This window comes from Callorhinus ursinus, unplaced genomic scaffold, assembly GCF_003265705.2.
Source record: "Callorhinus ursinus isolate GAN/ISIS: 27379988/994484 unplaced genomic scaffold, GSC_fseal_2.0 scaffold9, whole genome shotgun sequence".
Lineage (NCBI taxonomy): Eukaryota > Metazoa > Chordata > Mammalia > Carnivora > Otariidae > Callorhinus > Callorhinus ursinus.
Window position 1 is genome coordinate 59461202 of NW_027397071.1, and position 16794 is coordinate 59477995.

The 16794-nt window shown below is 39.9% G+C and overlaps 1 protein-coding gene across 2 annotated transcripts in view; it reads right to left on the minus strand.

Moving 5' to 3' along the window:
* The window catches only part of SCP2 (sterol carrier protein 2), a 105978-nt gene extending 89333 nt beyond the window's left edge, over window positions 1-16645 (minus strand). Inside the window, exons 1-5 of one of the 2 annotated variants that reach the window (XM_025871636.2) lie at window positions 16493-16642; window positions 8664-8721; window positions 7956-8027; window positions 5330-5461; window positions 2313-2377 (exon numbers count right to left, since the gene is read on the minus strand). In XM_025871636.2, the coding sequence (XP_025727421.1) occupies window positions 2313-2377; window positions 5330-5461; window positions 7956-8027; window positions 8664-8721; window positions 16493-16561 (396 nt within the window). In that variant the 5' untranslated portion in view covers window positions 16562-16642. Of the gene's footprint in view, window positions 1-2312; window positions 2378-5329; window positions 5462-7955; window positions 8028-8663; window positions 8722-16492 lie in introns of both variants that reach the window. The other variant, XM_073896749.1, reaches the window with a different exon arrangement.
* Between the last annotated feature and the right edge of the window lie 149 nt (window positions 16646-16794).

A 16794-nucleotide genomic window follows, 5' to 3' on the forward strand; every position in this document is an offset into this window, starting at 1 on the left:
CCAAAAGTAATAGAATATACATTCTTCTGTGGTACACATGGAACATTCTCCAGAATAAATGATGTGGTAGGTCACAAAACAAGTCTTAATAAATTTAAGAAGACTGAAATCATCAAGCATCTTTTCCAACCACAGTATAAAACTAGAAATCGATTACAAGAAGAAAGCTAGAAAATTCACAAATATGTGGAAATTAAACAACACGCTACTGAACAACCACTGGGTCAAAGAAATAAAAAATCAAAAAAATCTTAAGATGAATAAAAATGGAAATACAACATACCAAAATTTACAGGATGCAGCAAAAGCAGTTCTAAGGGGGAAGTTCATAATGATAAACTCCTACACTGAGAAACAAGATCTCAATAAAAACCACACAAAAACAAACAAAACATTTAACTTTACACCTTAAGGAACAAGAAAAAGACACACAAACTAGGCCCAAAGTTAGTAGAGAGAAGAAAATAACAAAGATCAGGTTGGAAATAAATGAGAGAGTAAAAAGCAAACAGAAAAGATCAGTGAAACTCAAGGCCGGTTTTTAGAGAAGACAAACAAAATGTCCATGCCTTATTTTCTCTCTCACCACTTCTTCTCCATTAATTCAATTAAACATAATTATATCTTATCACACTATCCTCCATTTATCTTAACTTCCTGCCAATTTTTCATCTTTTTTCTAAAAGATAAGAATACTTTTTAGAGTGTATTTTAGATAATTCTTTTTTTTTAAAGATTTTATTTATTTATTTGACAGAGAGAGACACAGCGAGAGAAGGAACACAAGCAGGGGGAGTGGGAGAGGGAGAAGCATGCTTCCCGCTGAGCAGGGAGCCCGATGCGGGGCTCGATCCCAGGACCCCAGGATCATGACCTGAGCCGAAGGCAAATGCCCAACGACTGAGCCACCCAGGCGCCCCTAGATAATTATTTCTAATCTAGTCTAGTTTCACTAATTTTCTTTTTAGTTATGGGTAATTTGCTATTAAACCTATCTTCTGATTTCTTGATTTTAATTATTTTATTTTTCTTTTCTATAAACTCTATTTTTTTCATGCCTATAATGTCCCTTTTCACAGTGTCCCTATGCCCGTGGGATAGTTCCAAGCTTGTCTTTTATTTCTTCAAACTTGGTAAGTGCATCTAAATCTGTATTCAATAAATCCAGTTTCTGAGGTCTTCAGAGATCACTTTTTACTGTGCCTTCTTTCTCCTGGTGCTCAGTTATGGTGCCCTGTTTCTTTAATGCCTGGTTATCTTTGACTGTGTGTCTTAGAAAATTACTTGAAGAGTTCTCAAAGCCTCCAAAAGAAAACGCTCCCAAAGCAAATTCACACTTGTGTCTGTTAAGTGCCTTCTGGAACCAATTTAGACTCGATTCAAGGTTTGAGGTTTCTTTGACTGCCCTATAATAAGAACTTTGGTAGCAATCTCAATGAGGAATAGCTTATGGTTTATTAATTATCAATGAAAGGTTTTTCTGGGGGATTTCTTTCCTTCTCTTTTCTCCTTTGTTCTGCTCAATGCCAAGTCAATTCTCCTTGTAATCTCATGAAAGTGGAGAAAAGAGGACATAGGCGACGGGACAGTTTTTCTTTGGGTTCACCCTGACCCAAAGGGTTTATTCCCACAGAGCCCGTATTTTATTGTGGGGAGTGGTTATTACACTTCTGATCATAGGAAGACCTGAATTTTGACTACTTTCCTCTTCATTTTAGGGGGCCGTCAAAATTGAATCTCACAGCTTCCTGATGAAAAGGCATTCAAGGCAAAAGCAGCTTCAAATACTGATCTTAATTCTCTGGCATTCACCTGCAATTCCTCTTCTCTCTTTAACACTTCAATCCCTTTAGGATTTTTTGTTTAGATTCTATTCAAATATTTTAGTTGTCATCAGGAGAACTGGTTCAAATAACCTGGCTTCCCACTACCAGAATCAGAAGTCCCATACTTTAGTAATTCTCTTCAATTTGTTAAATGGAATTAATTTTTGAATTAATGACTCTCAGATTAAATAGGTAAGTCACCTCAAATTCAATTATTTGACCTCTCTGAACATCAGTTTCATCATTGACAATGTAAAGAAGCTAAACCAAATCATCTCTATGATTCTTTACTGTTCTGACATACCAGAATTTATGCATACATATGCAATGTCACTTTTCAGATTGTGAATTCTATCATCTCATTTAATAACTATGCCAAGTTATGCTTTATGTTGCTTATTAACAGGTTCTATTCATAGTAGTCAAACGGGAAAAGTTTTCTCACAGTGTTATAACAACTCCAGAATAACAGTAAATAAGACTCACTTTTGTTTGAATGGATCCCTTCTCCATCTTCTCAAACCCAAGAGCCAAGACACAATCTGCCATACCTTGAAAGAAAATGTAATTATTATGAAAAATTAAATTTTCAGACACCTAACAAAATACCATTAAATATTTTAAGTAATTTATATAAAATGGAAAAAGATGCTATAATCCTACAAAATGTTTAATAAGTGAAAAATTAGGGAAAGTTCTTACATGATTCTATTTCTCTTAAAGATTTTATTTATTTATTTGAGAAAAAGAGACAGAGAGACAGAGAGCATGAGCTGTGGGAAAGGGCAGCAGGAGAAAGAGAAGCAGACTTCCCACCCAGCAGGTAACCTGGTATGGGGCTCAATCCCAGAACCCTGAGATCATGACCTGAGCTGAAGGCAGATGCCTAACTGACTGAGCCCCCCAGGTGCCCTACATGATTCTAGATAAGAGGAAAAATTAGTAAAGTATTGAATTCTTCTTTTGATTCCCAATATGCTAACAAAACTTTTTATTAATATGGAGATATGGTTCAGTGAAAAGAAATATAAACAGCTAATTTTGAATTTTAAAACACTAAATAAAATTTTTAAAAAAATTTTAAAGGATCCTAATCAAAATCTTAACAGAATTACTTCTGGAGGGAGGGGATGCCTAAAAAAATGATGTTAAAGTTCAACTGAACATCAAAACAGGAATTACTAAAATTTTTCTTTTTTTTTTAAAGATTTTATTTATTTATTCATGAGAGACAGAGGGAGAGAGAGAGAGAGAAGCAGAGGGAGAAGCAGGCTCCCGCTGAGCAGGGAGCCCGATGCGGAACTCGATCCCAGGACCCTGGGATCATGACCTGAGCTGAAGGCAGATGCTTAACCATCTGAGCCACCCAGGCGCCCCTAAAATTTTTCTTTAAAAAAAAAGAAAAAGAAAAGAAAAAAAGGGGTGCCTGGGTAGCTCAGTTGGTTAAGAACCTTGATCTCAGCTCAGGTCTTGATCTCAGGGTTGTGAGTTCAAGCCCCACCTTGGGCTCCATGCTGGGCATGGAGCCTACTGAAGGGAAAGAAAGAGAAGGGGAGGGGAGAAGATGGAAGGGAAGGGGAGGCAAGGGAGGGGAGGGGAAGGGGAGAAGGGAAGGGAGAGGGGAGGGGAGGGGAAGGGGGAAGAGAAAGAAAAATAAGGTGAGGGGGACAGAAGACAACAGCATTATCAAACAATAACCGTACGACCCAGCAATTGCACTACTGGGTATTTACCCCAAATATACAAATGTAGTGATCCGAAGGGGTACGTGCACCCCAACGTTTATAGGAGCAATGTCCACAATAGCCAAACTATGGAAAGAGCCAAGATGTCCATCAACAGATGAATGGATAAAGAAGATGTGGTATATATATAAAATGGAATATTATGTAGCCAACAACAAAAAAAAAACCCGAAATCTTGCCATTTGCAACAACATGGATGGAACTAGAGGGTATTATGCTAAGTGAAATAAGTCAATCAGAGAAAGACATGTCTCATATGATCTCACTGATATGAGGAATTCTTAATCTCAGGAAACAAACTGAGGGTTGCTGGAGTGGTGGGGGGTGGAAGGGATGGGGTGGCTGGGTGATAGACATTGAGGAGGGTATGCACTATGGTGAGCACTGTGAATTGTATAAGTCTGTTGAATCACAGACCTGTACTTCTGAAACAAATAATACATTATATGTTTAAAAAAAAAAAGATAGTAGGAAAGGAAAAATGAAGGGGGGTAAATCGGAGGGGGAGATGAACCATGAGAGACTATGGACTCTGAGAAACAAACTGAGGGCTCTAGAGGGGAGGGGGTGGGAGGATGGGTTAGCCTGGTGATGGGTATTAAAGAGGGCACACACTGCGTGGAGCACAGGGTGTTATACGCCAACAATGAATCATGAAACACTACATCAAAAACTAATGATGTAATGTATGGTGATTAATAAAACATAATAAAATTTTTAAAAAAGACATTATAAAGCTCCAACAATTAAAACACTGAGTAGTAGAGTAATAATCAATAATCAAGCAGTAGAACAGAATATAGGGCCTAATAAAAGACCCTGGAATATTTGGAAATACAGAATATGCTATATACCCAGGAGAACTGAAAACATATGGCCACAAAAAATGTACATAAATATTTATGGTAGCATATTCATAATAGCCAAAAATAGAAACAATCCAATGCCCATTAATTGATAATTGTTTAAACATCAATTGGTCTATCCATACAATTGAATATTATTTGGTCATAAAAAAGAATGAAATAGTGATACATGCTACAACATGAATGTGGTCTATCCATACAGTTGAATATTATTTGGTCATAAAAAAGAATGAAATAGTGATACATGCTACAACATGAACAATGAAAACATTATGCTAAGTGAGAGAAGCCACAAAAGGCCATATATTACATGATTCCATTCACTTAATGTTTAGAATAGGTAAATCCAGGGACAGAAAGTAGGTTAGTAGTTACCAGGGGCTTAGGAGAGGGGAAAACGGGGAGTGACTGCTAATAGGTTTAGGGTTTCTTTATTCAGTGATAAAAATGTTCTAAAACTAGATAGTGGAGGGGCACCTGAGTGGCTCAGTCGGTTAAGCGTCTGCCTTCGGCTCAGGTCATGATCTCAGGGTCCTGGGATCGAGCCCCTCATTGGGCTCCCTGCTTAGCAGGGAGCCTGCTTCTCCCTCTCCCTCTGCGCTCCACCTGCTTGTGCTCCCTCATTCTCTCTCTCTGTCAAATAAATAATAAAATCTTTAAAAAATAACAATAAAATAAAATAAAACTAGATAGTGATGATGGTTCGTAAAATCTGCAATTCTACTAAAAAAGACTGAATTGTATAGTTTCAAAAGATGAATTTTTGGTACATAAATTAGACCTCAATACGGTATAAAGCAATCCCTCTGATGGTCATGTAGAGAACTGATAAAAGAGGAGAGCAATAACCCCATATCTATTTCAGTACACTAGACAAAGAAGCGATCCTTACCACCCTGAATCAGCTGCCGGGCCATAAACAAAGCAGTAGAACCAGTAGCACAGTTATTGTTGACATTTATTATAGGAATTCCAGTCAGTCCCAAACTGTGATAGATAGACCTCTGCCCTGAGGTAGAGTCACCTGTATAGAAAAAGAAACAAAAACTATAATATCTGCAACATGGGAATTTATGAAGCTGCAATGCAACATGATACCACATTATGGGGTTTTTTTCCAGTGTTGTGCCTTTGTGCATATAACACAGGAACAACAGTAAACTATTGACATCTTATTCAGAAACAGTTTTTGCATTAAGCATTATTTACACTCCAAATATGAAAAATCCTCAAAACACAGTATATGTGTACTTTCTTTATATGTCACACACATAGGAGAGTAGAGAAATGACCAAGTAATAGCAAACAATTCAATCTGTCTAGGACCACATGATAAAGGAAGCAATGTTTCATTTCTACTTCAGATATAAATCTTCAAAACTACATCAATTGATTAAAAGGCTGTGATTTTCTCTTCATATAAAGGTTCTACAACTTCAAAAAGTTTAAAAGATCCTGTATGGCAGGGTGTTCCAGAAAAACAGTGATCCAAGCTGAATATACATTTGACTCCCTTTCCCAAGTAACACAATCATCAAGGCAGGACATGCTGGAGCAATGTGATGGGAACATGTGAAGGGACAGACTCTCCAGAAGTCTTCAGGGAAAACAGCAAGGTTCAGGGCCTTCTTTTCCAATAAATACATTGTGCATCTCTTCAACCTAGTAAATTTGAGGATGCTCTTGATATCTTGAAATCTCAAAAAAATAAATAAACACAGATAAACACAAAGATTCATCTACAGTAATGCTTACTATAGCCTTTTACGATAACTAGAAATTAGAAATAATTTTAAAATGTCCAATAAATAAATAAATAAATAAATGTCCAAGAACAGGATATCATTACAACATCCCCAAGACTAGAAAAGCATGCAGCCATGAAAAATGCTGTAAAAAGACCGGGGACATTCTAAATGTCATTTAAAAGGCAGTGGATTATATGATATATCTATTCAATGGAATTTTATGTTATCATTAAAAAAAAAGACCAAGGAAGCTCTTAACGATATAATTTGGAACAGTAGCCAAGAACTACTAAGTAAAAAAAAAAAAAAATCAAGATACAAAACAGTGAGTTTATTATGCTACCATGAGTGTAACAAAAGAAAGGGGAAAAATGAACTTACACACTCACACATACTTGGATATGTACAAATCACCTCTGCAAAGATACACTAGAAATTAGTGAAATTGGCTTTCTAAGGGAAGGGAACCATGAGACAGGGAGACAGGAATAAGAGTGGGACTCTCTATCATATAACCATCCACCACTGGTATTTTTGTACCATGCACATATTTTATCTATTCCAGAAAAAAAAAACTTAATTGAAAAAATGTTAATGGTACTATAAAAGAAGACTTTTTTTTAATCTTTTTTATTTAAAGATTTTATTTATCTATTTTGACAGAGAGACAGAGAGAGAGGGAACACAAGCAGGGGGAGTGGGAGAGGGAGAAGCAGGCTTCCCACTGAGCAGAGAGCCCATTGTGGGGCTCGATCCCAGGACCTCGGGATCATGACCTGAGCCGAAGGCAGACGCTTAATGACTGACCCACCCAGGAGCCCCTAAAAGAAGATTTAATGGGGAATATGGACTCTACTAAAAGAGAAAAGTAGGTTACCAAAAAGTACTAGGATTCTTTTTTTCTTTTTTTTAAGTTTTATTTATTTAAGTAATCTCTACACCCAACATGGGGGTCAAACTCATGACCCAGCGATCAAGAGTCACATGCTCTTCCAACTGAGCCAGCCAGGCACCCCAGGACCTTATTTTCTTTAAGAGAAAATTCTTTGTGCATGCAAACTCACATGCATTCATATTCACTAAGGATAACATCAAAAAATTAATGGTAATAACTTCTGGACTGGACAACAGGGTTAAGGTGACTTTTTTCTTGTGTTTTTCTTGTGTTTCCTTATTTCTTTCTTTTTTTTTTTACAATTAGTATATACTCTTTTCCTAGTTAGGAAAAAGTTTAATGAAAAATTTTCATTGGGGGTGCCTGGGTGGCTCAGTGGTTGAGCGTCTACCTTCGGCTCAGGTCATGATCCTGGAGTCCTGGGATTGAGCCCCGCAATGGGCTCTCTGCTCAGTGGGGAGCCTGCTTCTCCCTCTCCTACTCCCCCTGCTTGTGTGCTCTCTATCTGTCAAAGAAATAAATAAAATCTTTTTAAAAATGTATTGGATACAAAAAGTCAACGAATACAAATTTTAAGATAACAACAAAAATTTATCTTCTGAATAGTAATTATCTTTACATGGTAGAACTATGGGTAATTTTTTCTTTTTTAAAGATAAACAATGTTTTTTAATTTATCTCCTGTTTCGGCAATAAACAATGGCAAAAAACATATGTTAAACTAGGCTGACACATAAGGGAAATCTAGGAATGATGGAAATAAGACTCTGAATTCTGAGTTTGGAGGGTTAAAACTCACAAATGCCTCTGCATTGTTTATGAAGTTGCTGCTAGATTAGGTGAAACATTTTTAAAATATATAGTTTACCACATACCATAAACGTAGCCAATACATGCCTGTTCCACTACTGAATAAGGGATCTGTGCATCAGCTAAAGCCTTCTGGCCTATAAAAACAAAAGGCTTTTATCAAAGAGTGCTTTAAGTATTTGCTTTAGGTGGGTCAAAATTAAGTTTAGAGTTTTCCCAGAGTAGATCTGCCTCTAAATAGTCTATGCTCAATTCAAATGACAAATCCTTCATCAATTCATCTCAGATCTCTCCATTCAGAAGTAACCGTTTCTTCTGCTAAGCTACTACTTTTTTCACACCTCCTTTTTGATACTTAACATATTCTGTTCTAACTGTATACCTAACTATAAATATATTAAATCCCAAAGTCTTAAAGCTCCTTAACCTCAAGGTCCTTACTCATCTCTGTGGCTCCACTGCACATCTAAAGGACAAAATTGGAAAGAATATCATTATTGGGGGGGGGGGGAAGGGAGACTCCCACAGAGCCCTTTGATGTCCCAGCAAATAGTTGGGACAGTACATAAAATCACAGGCCACTGTTTGCCGTGGTTATCTAGCTAAGAATGCCCAAGCTCTTTTCCCTTTGTCCTTCCTAATGAATCACTAGGCAATTGTCTGTATAGGTCCTTCTCCCTTGACTCAGCTTCTTTTTACAGTTCCAAGGTTCCACAATCAAGGCCGATGACACAATAAGTCCAATGTTCAAAGAGCTAAATTTTCTATATTACCTGCTTCTTTTGCCAAGTCAGGGTAGTCTCTTGAATTCTCAAGTCCAGGCTTCAGGAACTAGAAATACAGAAGGAGATAATAAATAGAAGCAAATATAGTTAGATTTTTCTCACAACAGAGCACTGCAAAAATTCATTTATCAATTAATTTAAACAAAAACACACTGAGCACCTAACATGCTCCTAGACTCTGATAATAAATAATGTACAGTCGTTGCCCTTGGGGAGCTTCCAGTCCAGTGGAAAACAGGCAATTGCACTATCGTGTCCTTAAGTACAGAATAATTTGGGAAAGAAAACTACCTAGCCTCAAAATGAGGACTAGAAAGGCTTCCCAGAGGAACTGACATTTAAATTAAGTCTTTAAGAATGAGTAGGAGTTAGCCAAGTGATAGAAAAAAAATTCTAGGACAAAGACCTAGAAGCAAGAGAATATGGCTCAATCTAGGTACTGTAAACAATTTTATGTTGCAGAAGCTGAAGCACAAATAAGATTCGGCAAGTGACAGGGACAGAAAAGTAACTTAGGACCAAATGATAATAACTACTAATGCTTATTGGGCACTTACTGTGTTCTGCATTATGCTAAGCACTTCTCATGTTTTAACTTACTTAATCCTCACAATAATCCTAAAAGGTAGGTACTATTATTACCATCACTTTACAACAAGAAAGGGTACAGAGAGATTAAGTAATCTGCCCAAGGACACATAGCTAATTAAGTAGTGAAGCTGAAATTTCAGACAGTCTGGTTCTAGAGCTAACTCAAAAGGGAACTTATATGCTTTCCTATGATGTCTGGGCTTTATTCTAAAAACAATGGATTTTTCTTTTTTTTCTAAAGAGACTGGGGATGCCTGGGTGGCTCAGTTGGTTAAGCGTCTGCCTTCAGCTTGGGTCATGATCCCAGAGTCCCAGGATTGAGCCCTGCATCAGACTCTCTGCTCAGGCTCCCTGCTCTCTCTGAAGTGGAGAGCCTGCTTCTTCCTCTGCCTCTGCCCCTCCCTGCTCTCTCTCTCTCTCTCTCTCTCTCTCGCTCACTCTCTCTCTGTCTCAAATAAATAAATAATCTTAAAAAAAAAAAAACAAAGAGAGAGAGATAGGGGAAAAAATGAGATACTGCTACACACCTATTAGAAGGGTCAAAATCCAAATACTGACAATACCAAATGTTAACAAGGATGTGGAGCAACAGGAAGTCTCATTCACTGCTGGTGGCAATGCAAAATGGTACAGCCACTCTGGAAGACAGTTGGGCACTTTCTTACAAAACTAAACATCCTCGGGTGCCTGGGTGGCTCAGTTGTTAAGCGTCTGCCTTCAGCTCAGATTGTGATCCCGAAGCTCTGAAATCAAGTCTCACGTCAGGCTCCCTGCTCCCCACTTGTGCACGCTCTCTCTCTCTCAAATAAATAAATAAAATCTTAAAAAAAAAACACAAAAAAAACTAAACATCCTCTTAACATATGATCCAGCAATTGTGCTCCTTGGTATTTATGCAAATGATTTGAAAACTTATGTCCACACAAAAACCCACACAGGGATATTTATAGGAATTTTAAATAATTGCCAAAACTTGTAAGTAACCAAAATGTCTTCAGTAGGTGAATAAACTGTGGTAATACAAACAACAGGATATTATATTATTCAGCCCCAAAAAGATATGAGCTATCAAGCCATGAAAAGACATGGAGTAATTTTAAATTCATGTTACTAAGTGAAGAGGCTAATCTGAAAAGCCTACATACTGTATGATTCCAACTATATGACATTCTGAAAAAGGCAAAACTATGGCAACAGTAAAAAGATCAGTGGTTGTCAGGGGTTGAGGAAAGGGAGGGATGAATAGGCAGAGCACAGAGGATTTTTAGGGCAGTGAAACAACTCCATATGATACTATAATGGATACATGTCATTATACATTTGTCCAAACCTAGAATATTCAACACCGAGTGAACCCATCTTGAGTGATAATATGTCAGTGTAGGTTCATTGATTATAACAAATGCCCCATTTTGGTGCAGATTACTGATAGTGAATGAGGCTGGGCATGTGTGGGGGCAGGGAGCATATGTGAAGTCTACTTTCTGCTCAATTTTGCTGTAACCTAAAACCTAAAACTACTTTGAAAAATAAAGCCCTATTTTTTAAAAAAGAGTCGGGGGGGGGTGCCTGGGTGGCTCAATCAGTTAGGCATCTGCCTTCCACTCAGGTCATGATCCCGGGGTGCTGGGATGGAGTCCCGCATCAAGCTCCCTGCTCAGTGGGGAGTCTGCCTCTCCCTCTGCCCCTCCTCCACCACTCATGTGCTCTTGTGTGTGTGCGCGCATGCACACTCTCTCTCTCCCCCTCTCTCTCAAATAAATAAACAAAATCTTTTAAAAAACAGAGAGAGAGACTGGGATGAAAAGACCTGCATTTTATTTATTTTTTTTAAGATTTTATTTATTTTTCAACAGAGAGAGAGACAGCGAGAGAGGGAACACAAGCAGGTGGAGTGGGAGAGGGAGAAGCAGGCTTCCCGCTGAGCAGGGAGCCTGATGTGGCTCGATCCCAGGACTCTGGGATCATGACCTGAGCCGAAGGCAGACGCTTAACGACTGAGCCACCCAAGCGCCCTGAAAAGACCTGCATTTTAGATCATTTCAGATGCAATGTGGAGAATGAATGAAGAAATAGGCTGGAGGCAGTGAGAAGGCAGATGGTTAACGACTGAGCCACCCAGGCACCCCTAAATATTCTTATACTATTACTTCTTTAAACAATTTAAGAAATTATACCACAATCTCTAATACGGGCCAGTAAGGATTAGGTCTCTTAGGCCCCCTCACATATACATTTACACTTCCCCCATCCCACTTATACAACTGAATAAGTAATTTTTTACTAAATCAGTACTCAGTGTTTACCTTATTAAGTAAATATGTCTCAACACTGGGCCAAGTTGTGTGCTATGATTACACTTCCTTTAAGGTACATTTTTTTCCCCTAGAGTTATCAACTGCCTCATTCTTAAAAGTTTTAACCTTTTGGGGGTACCTGGCTGGCTTAGTCAATAGAGCATGTAACTCTTGATCTCAGGGTTGTGAGTTCAAGCTCCACGCTGGGTGCAGAGATCACTTAAAAATAAATAAATAAGGGCGCCTGCGTGGCTCAGTTGTTAAGCATCTGCGTTCAGCTCAGGTCGTGATCCCAGGGTCCTGGGATGGAGCTCCACATCGGGCTCCCTGACCAGCGGGAAGCCTGCTTCTCCCTCTCCCACTCCCCCTGCTTGTGTTCCCTCTCTTGCTGTCTCTCTCTCTCTCTCTCTCTCTAATAAATAATCTTTAATAAATAAATAGATAAATAAGCTTTTAAAAAATAATAATAAAGGGGCGCCTGGGTGGCTCAGTCATTACGCGTCTGCCTTCGGCTCAAGTCATGATCCCAGGGTCCTGGGATCGAGCCAGGGATCCAGCCTGGGATCCAGCCCCGCATCGGGTTCCCTGCTCGGCGGGAAGCCTGCTTCTCCCTCTCCCACTCCCCCTGCTTGTGTTCCCTCTCTAGTTGTGTCTCTCTCTGTCAAATAAATAAATAAAATCTTAAAAAATAATGATAAATAATAATAATAATAAAAGTTTTAAGGGCGCCTGGGTGGGTCAGTTGGTTAAGCATCTGACTTCAGCTCAGGTCATGATCTCAGGGTCCTGGGATTAAGCTCTGCCTAGGGTCCTAGGATTGAGCCCGCATCAGGCTCCCAGCTCAGCTTCCCCTCTCCCTCTCCCTCTGCCCCTCCCCCTGCTCATCCACTGTCTGTCTCTCTCTCTCTCAAATGAGTAAATAAAATCCAAAAATAAATAAATAAATAAAAATAAATAAATTAGGCATCAGCTCTTTCTGCCCACAGTTCTTGTCCCGGTGATTTAATAAAACTACCATTTTGCACCAATAAATAAATAGATAAGTAAATAAATAAATGAAACTTTAAAAAATAAAAATAAAGTTTTAGCTTTGTTTAAAGTTTTTATTTAAATAATAAAAGTAAATATATATATTATCTTAATGAATTATTGTAAGGCAAACACTCTTGCCACCACTGACAAAGATTCCCTTCTCCCCTTCTACTCTAGCCAGGCTTCTCTGAGAGCTAAGCCTCTGGCTTGGCCCATAAAGACTTAAACGCTAACACAGTTTCTAATAGCTCAAGTCCACATCCCTAGGATGACCCTAGCCCTACTTAAAGTGCCTTAAGGCTACCAAAAAGAAGTTATTATTTGTTCCCACAAGCACCAGAAGATAAGGTCCCTGTCTCCAACTCCCTGTGGGAAAGTAGGAGCCTAAGTTTGGATAAATGCCAGTTAGCAAACCCAGATGGCTTTCACATGGACCAAGCCCCTCTTCCCACTTTTTATAAGTTTTCACTTCCCTGACACTACTGAGCCCCAACTCACTCCCTATTCCCTCATTTTCCCTTTAAAACACCCAGTCACCTCTGTATAAATCAAAATTGAGTTGAGTTCACTCGGGACATTTTCCCTTTCCCAATAATATATTACTGATTAAAACTTTCCTAATTACCCAATGTAAGGTAATCCTTACCCAGTGTGTGCCATTCCTTATCTCTGATACCACCACCCCCACCAAAAAACCGAACATTGCCTTCTAGCAGGAACTCCTCTAAGCACTCTTTCTCAATCTCAGTCTCCACGCCACCCCCATAGTAGTTACCATCCTCACTCCTACAGTAATCACCTTCTTGTAATATTTCATAATTTTATCATCCAAGTATGTATCTGTAGACACTACAGTTTAGTCTTGCCCGTTTATGAAAATTTTATGATTCTTTTAATTCTTTTTTAATCTACAGGTCCTCCTCCACTACTCTGTTTTCCTCTCAATATATCTATTTCAGAACCTAGAACATTTGACCTAGAGCTTCCCCAAATAAGTGTTGCTTTAGCAAACTTGTTTCAGTTGTGTGTGTGTGTGTGTGTGTATGAGGTTGTAATATAAGATGTATTTCTTCTGTGGGTTATGAAATTATCACACATAAAATTATTAGAAAAATTAAGTGCTTAATTATTTGGTCCTAACTACAAGGGCACCAGAATGTCAAAAAAAAAAAAAAGGTAATCAGAATAACTTAGAGCAATATGAAGAAATAGAAATAAAAAAATATAGAACTTAGACTCTGCTATAGACTGAATGTCTGTGTCCTCCTAAAATTCATGTATTGAAATCTAATCCCCAATGTGATTGAATGATTGAGGTGGGGGGCTTTGGGAGGTCATAATGATGGAGCCTTTACAAATGGTATTAATACACTTATAAAAGAGACCCCAGAGAGAGACCTCACCCCTTCTGCCGTATGAGGACACAGCAAGAACACAGTTGTCCATGCTCCAGAAAGCAAGACCTCACAAGACACTGAATCTGCCAGTGCCTTGACCTCAGACTTCCCAGCCTCCAGAACTGTGAGAAATAAATATTTGTTTTTTAAGCTACCCACTCTGTCTGTATTGCTGTTATATTGCAGCCAAAACAGATGAAGTCAGATCAGTTCTTGAAATAGGTAGAATGAAAATCTATGAGAAAAGGGCATATCAGAAGGTAGGCAGCATAAGCAAAGGGACTTGGCCTGCTGTCAGCCTGGTGGTAGTGGTGATTTAGTTGTATTAAAACCTGTTGACATCCACCATAGGAATTCTAACTTATTTCCTACACTGATAATAAAACCTTATTACGGGAACTTCAAGTTGTATCGGGAACTCAGCTATTCAAATTAAGAACCATAACACAGGAACCCAACCATTAGACATTTACCAATAGAGCTTAAAGTATTATCTGGTAAGTTTCTCCCTCTACGTCAAACCCTGTCCCAAGTTCCAAAATATCTAACCTAGAAGGAACTGGAATAAGTACATTAATAAAGCTGTTCTTCACACTCCCAATCTCTTCCCTCAATACTGTAACTAACACTGCCCACACCTCCACCTCCTAACTTGGAAAAAGAAACAAACTACTTCCCAAAGGGTTAGAAAGTTCTGTGCTTTTCTACACCGCCAATATAATCAGATATTCAACAGCCAATGGAGGACCTGACTGCACGAATGTCATACTTAAAAAGCTTTTACTGTCCACCTATATTAGAAGTCCCCTCTCCCATGAAACAATAGGATGAACTCCAAGTATCTGCTTTATAATGATTAGTTGACTTTTCTACTCACATGTTTTGATCAAAGTATGTACTCTCACCCCATTTGGTAAGATAATAAAAATTTTAAGGCTGTTTTCTCAGAAAGAGAACTTCCCCTTAGAAACTCTCTTTCAAAAAGTATATCCATTTAGTACTGTCCAACTAACTAACATTCATTAGGATCTTCAGGAACCAGGCATTTTCAAGGTGTTACAGATACAGCAACGAATTAAGACATGGTACACACCTTGGAGGAGCTTACATACTAAGGAAGAATATGAACACATAAACAGAGAACTTCAGTATAACATAGTAAGTACGGGTTTCCCCTGCTATCAAAAATATCGTGTTCCTCCGAAAACTTTCATAAACTGAAATGGCATAACATGAAGAAGCAATTACCGTTAACTTATCTGGAAATTTTCTTGAGTGTTCTTGGACCCCAGAACATAACCTCTTAGGCTTTTCTGATACCTTAGGACACATCTTGATAATGAATGCACAAAATAAATCAAGAAAAAGCACAGATGCTCACAGACACAGTTCAAAGCTATGGCAGCGTAATGCTGAGATGCTGAATGTATTTTCAGGGAAGGAGCTCGGCAGTCCCACTCTGGCAGCTGCTTGGGCTGCTCACTGCCTCAGTAACATCTCCCTGCAGAGCAAATGCTGGATGCTATTTTCACGTTTTGCCTTCTTCTAAAAGCAAAAATCCTCTTTGAATTTCAGTTAACAAAAATAGGTAGTAACCTATGCCTTTTGTGAAAGTCAAGTGGTGGAACTTGAACTTTCCAAAAGCGGGGGATAGCTGCACTGAAGCAAAGGTAAGTACAGGGCTCTGTGCGAAAGTCAGGAAGATCAAGAGACTTCTTGGAGAAGATGAACTGGGGGTCTTTTAAAAACACAAAGAAGTCAACCAAGTACAAGTAGTGAGAACAAGAGAAGCAAAGCAGGAGAGGCATAAAACAGAGTGTGGGGTGAAACTAACAGCAGTTTGGCATTACTAGAACATGGGAGTGGTTAGGGTGACAAGAAATGAGACTGGGGGACCCTGGCTTCCTAAGAACCAAGCAGAGTACCATTTGAGGAACAGAAAGGAGGTCAGAGGATCCAGAAAACCTGCCACTTGTGCCAAGACACTGAACATCACTGTTTCTCCTCCTCATCCTCACTTCTAACTGTAAAGGGATTCTACAGGAGAGTATTCCTGGGTGTGTAGAGCCGGGGACCGTCCCCACCCGCTTTCCTTTCCAGTGTAAGGAGGATGTTGCCTCATCAAAGGTCCACATACCTTGGGGTTCCACTCAGAATCAAAGGAAGTGTGGGCTTTACTGGGGCGTCCGTCACTAACTCTAATCCAGGGAAAAAAGGGAAGGAGGAACGGGAAAGCAATGGCCGCAGGAATAACCCCCGAACAGTACCACACTTCAGAGACAACCCTAAACTGCAACCCCTCCGAGTCGCCAAGAGCCAAGACGCCGGAGCTGAGCAGTGGGACGCCCGGGAACCCCGCCCCGTAGGAAGAGCAAACCACCGCACAGCACCTGGCCCTGAGCTGGGCCCCCGTTTCCCGGTAACCTCGGGGCTCCCCCACTCCCTGGCCTCTCCCAGACAGAGAGGACCCCCGCCTCTGGGGGTCCGCGGCTCTGTTTACCTTGGTCATCCCAACCCCCACCACGAACACCCGGCGCAGAGGCCAAGGCTCTGAGGTGGCCAGAGGCATGGCTCAGGTCGTGCAGGGCGGAGGCGGGTGCAGCAGGCCCTGAAGCAGCTGACGCGAGCTCGCACAGACTGAAACAGCGGCGACGCCAGCGATCACTCAGAGCCAGGGGCGGGGCAGGAGGCGGTGAGGGGGCGGGGCAGGAGGCGGCGAGGGGGCGGGGCAGGAGGCGGTGAGGGGGCGGGGGGGAGGGCACTCGGAGGGGAGGGGGGAGAGGCTGAGAGAAAGAGAGAGAA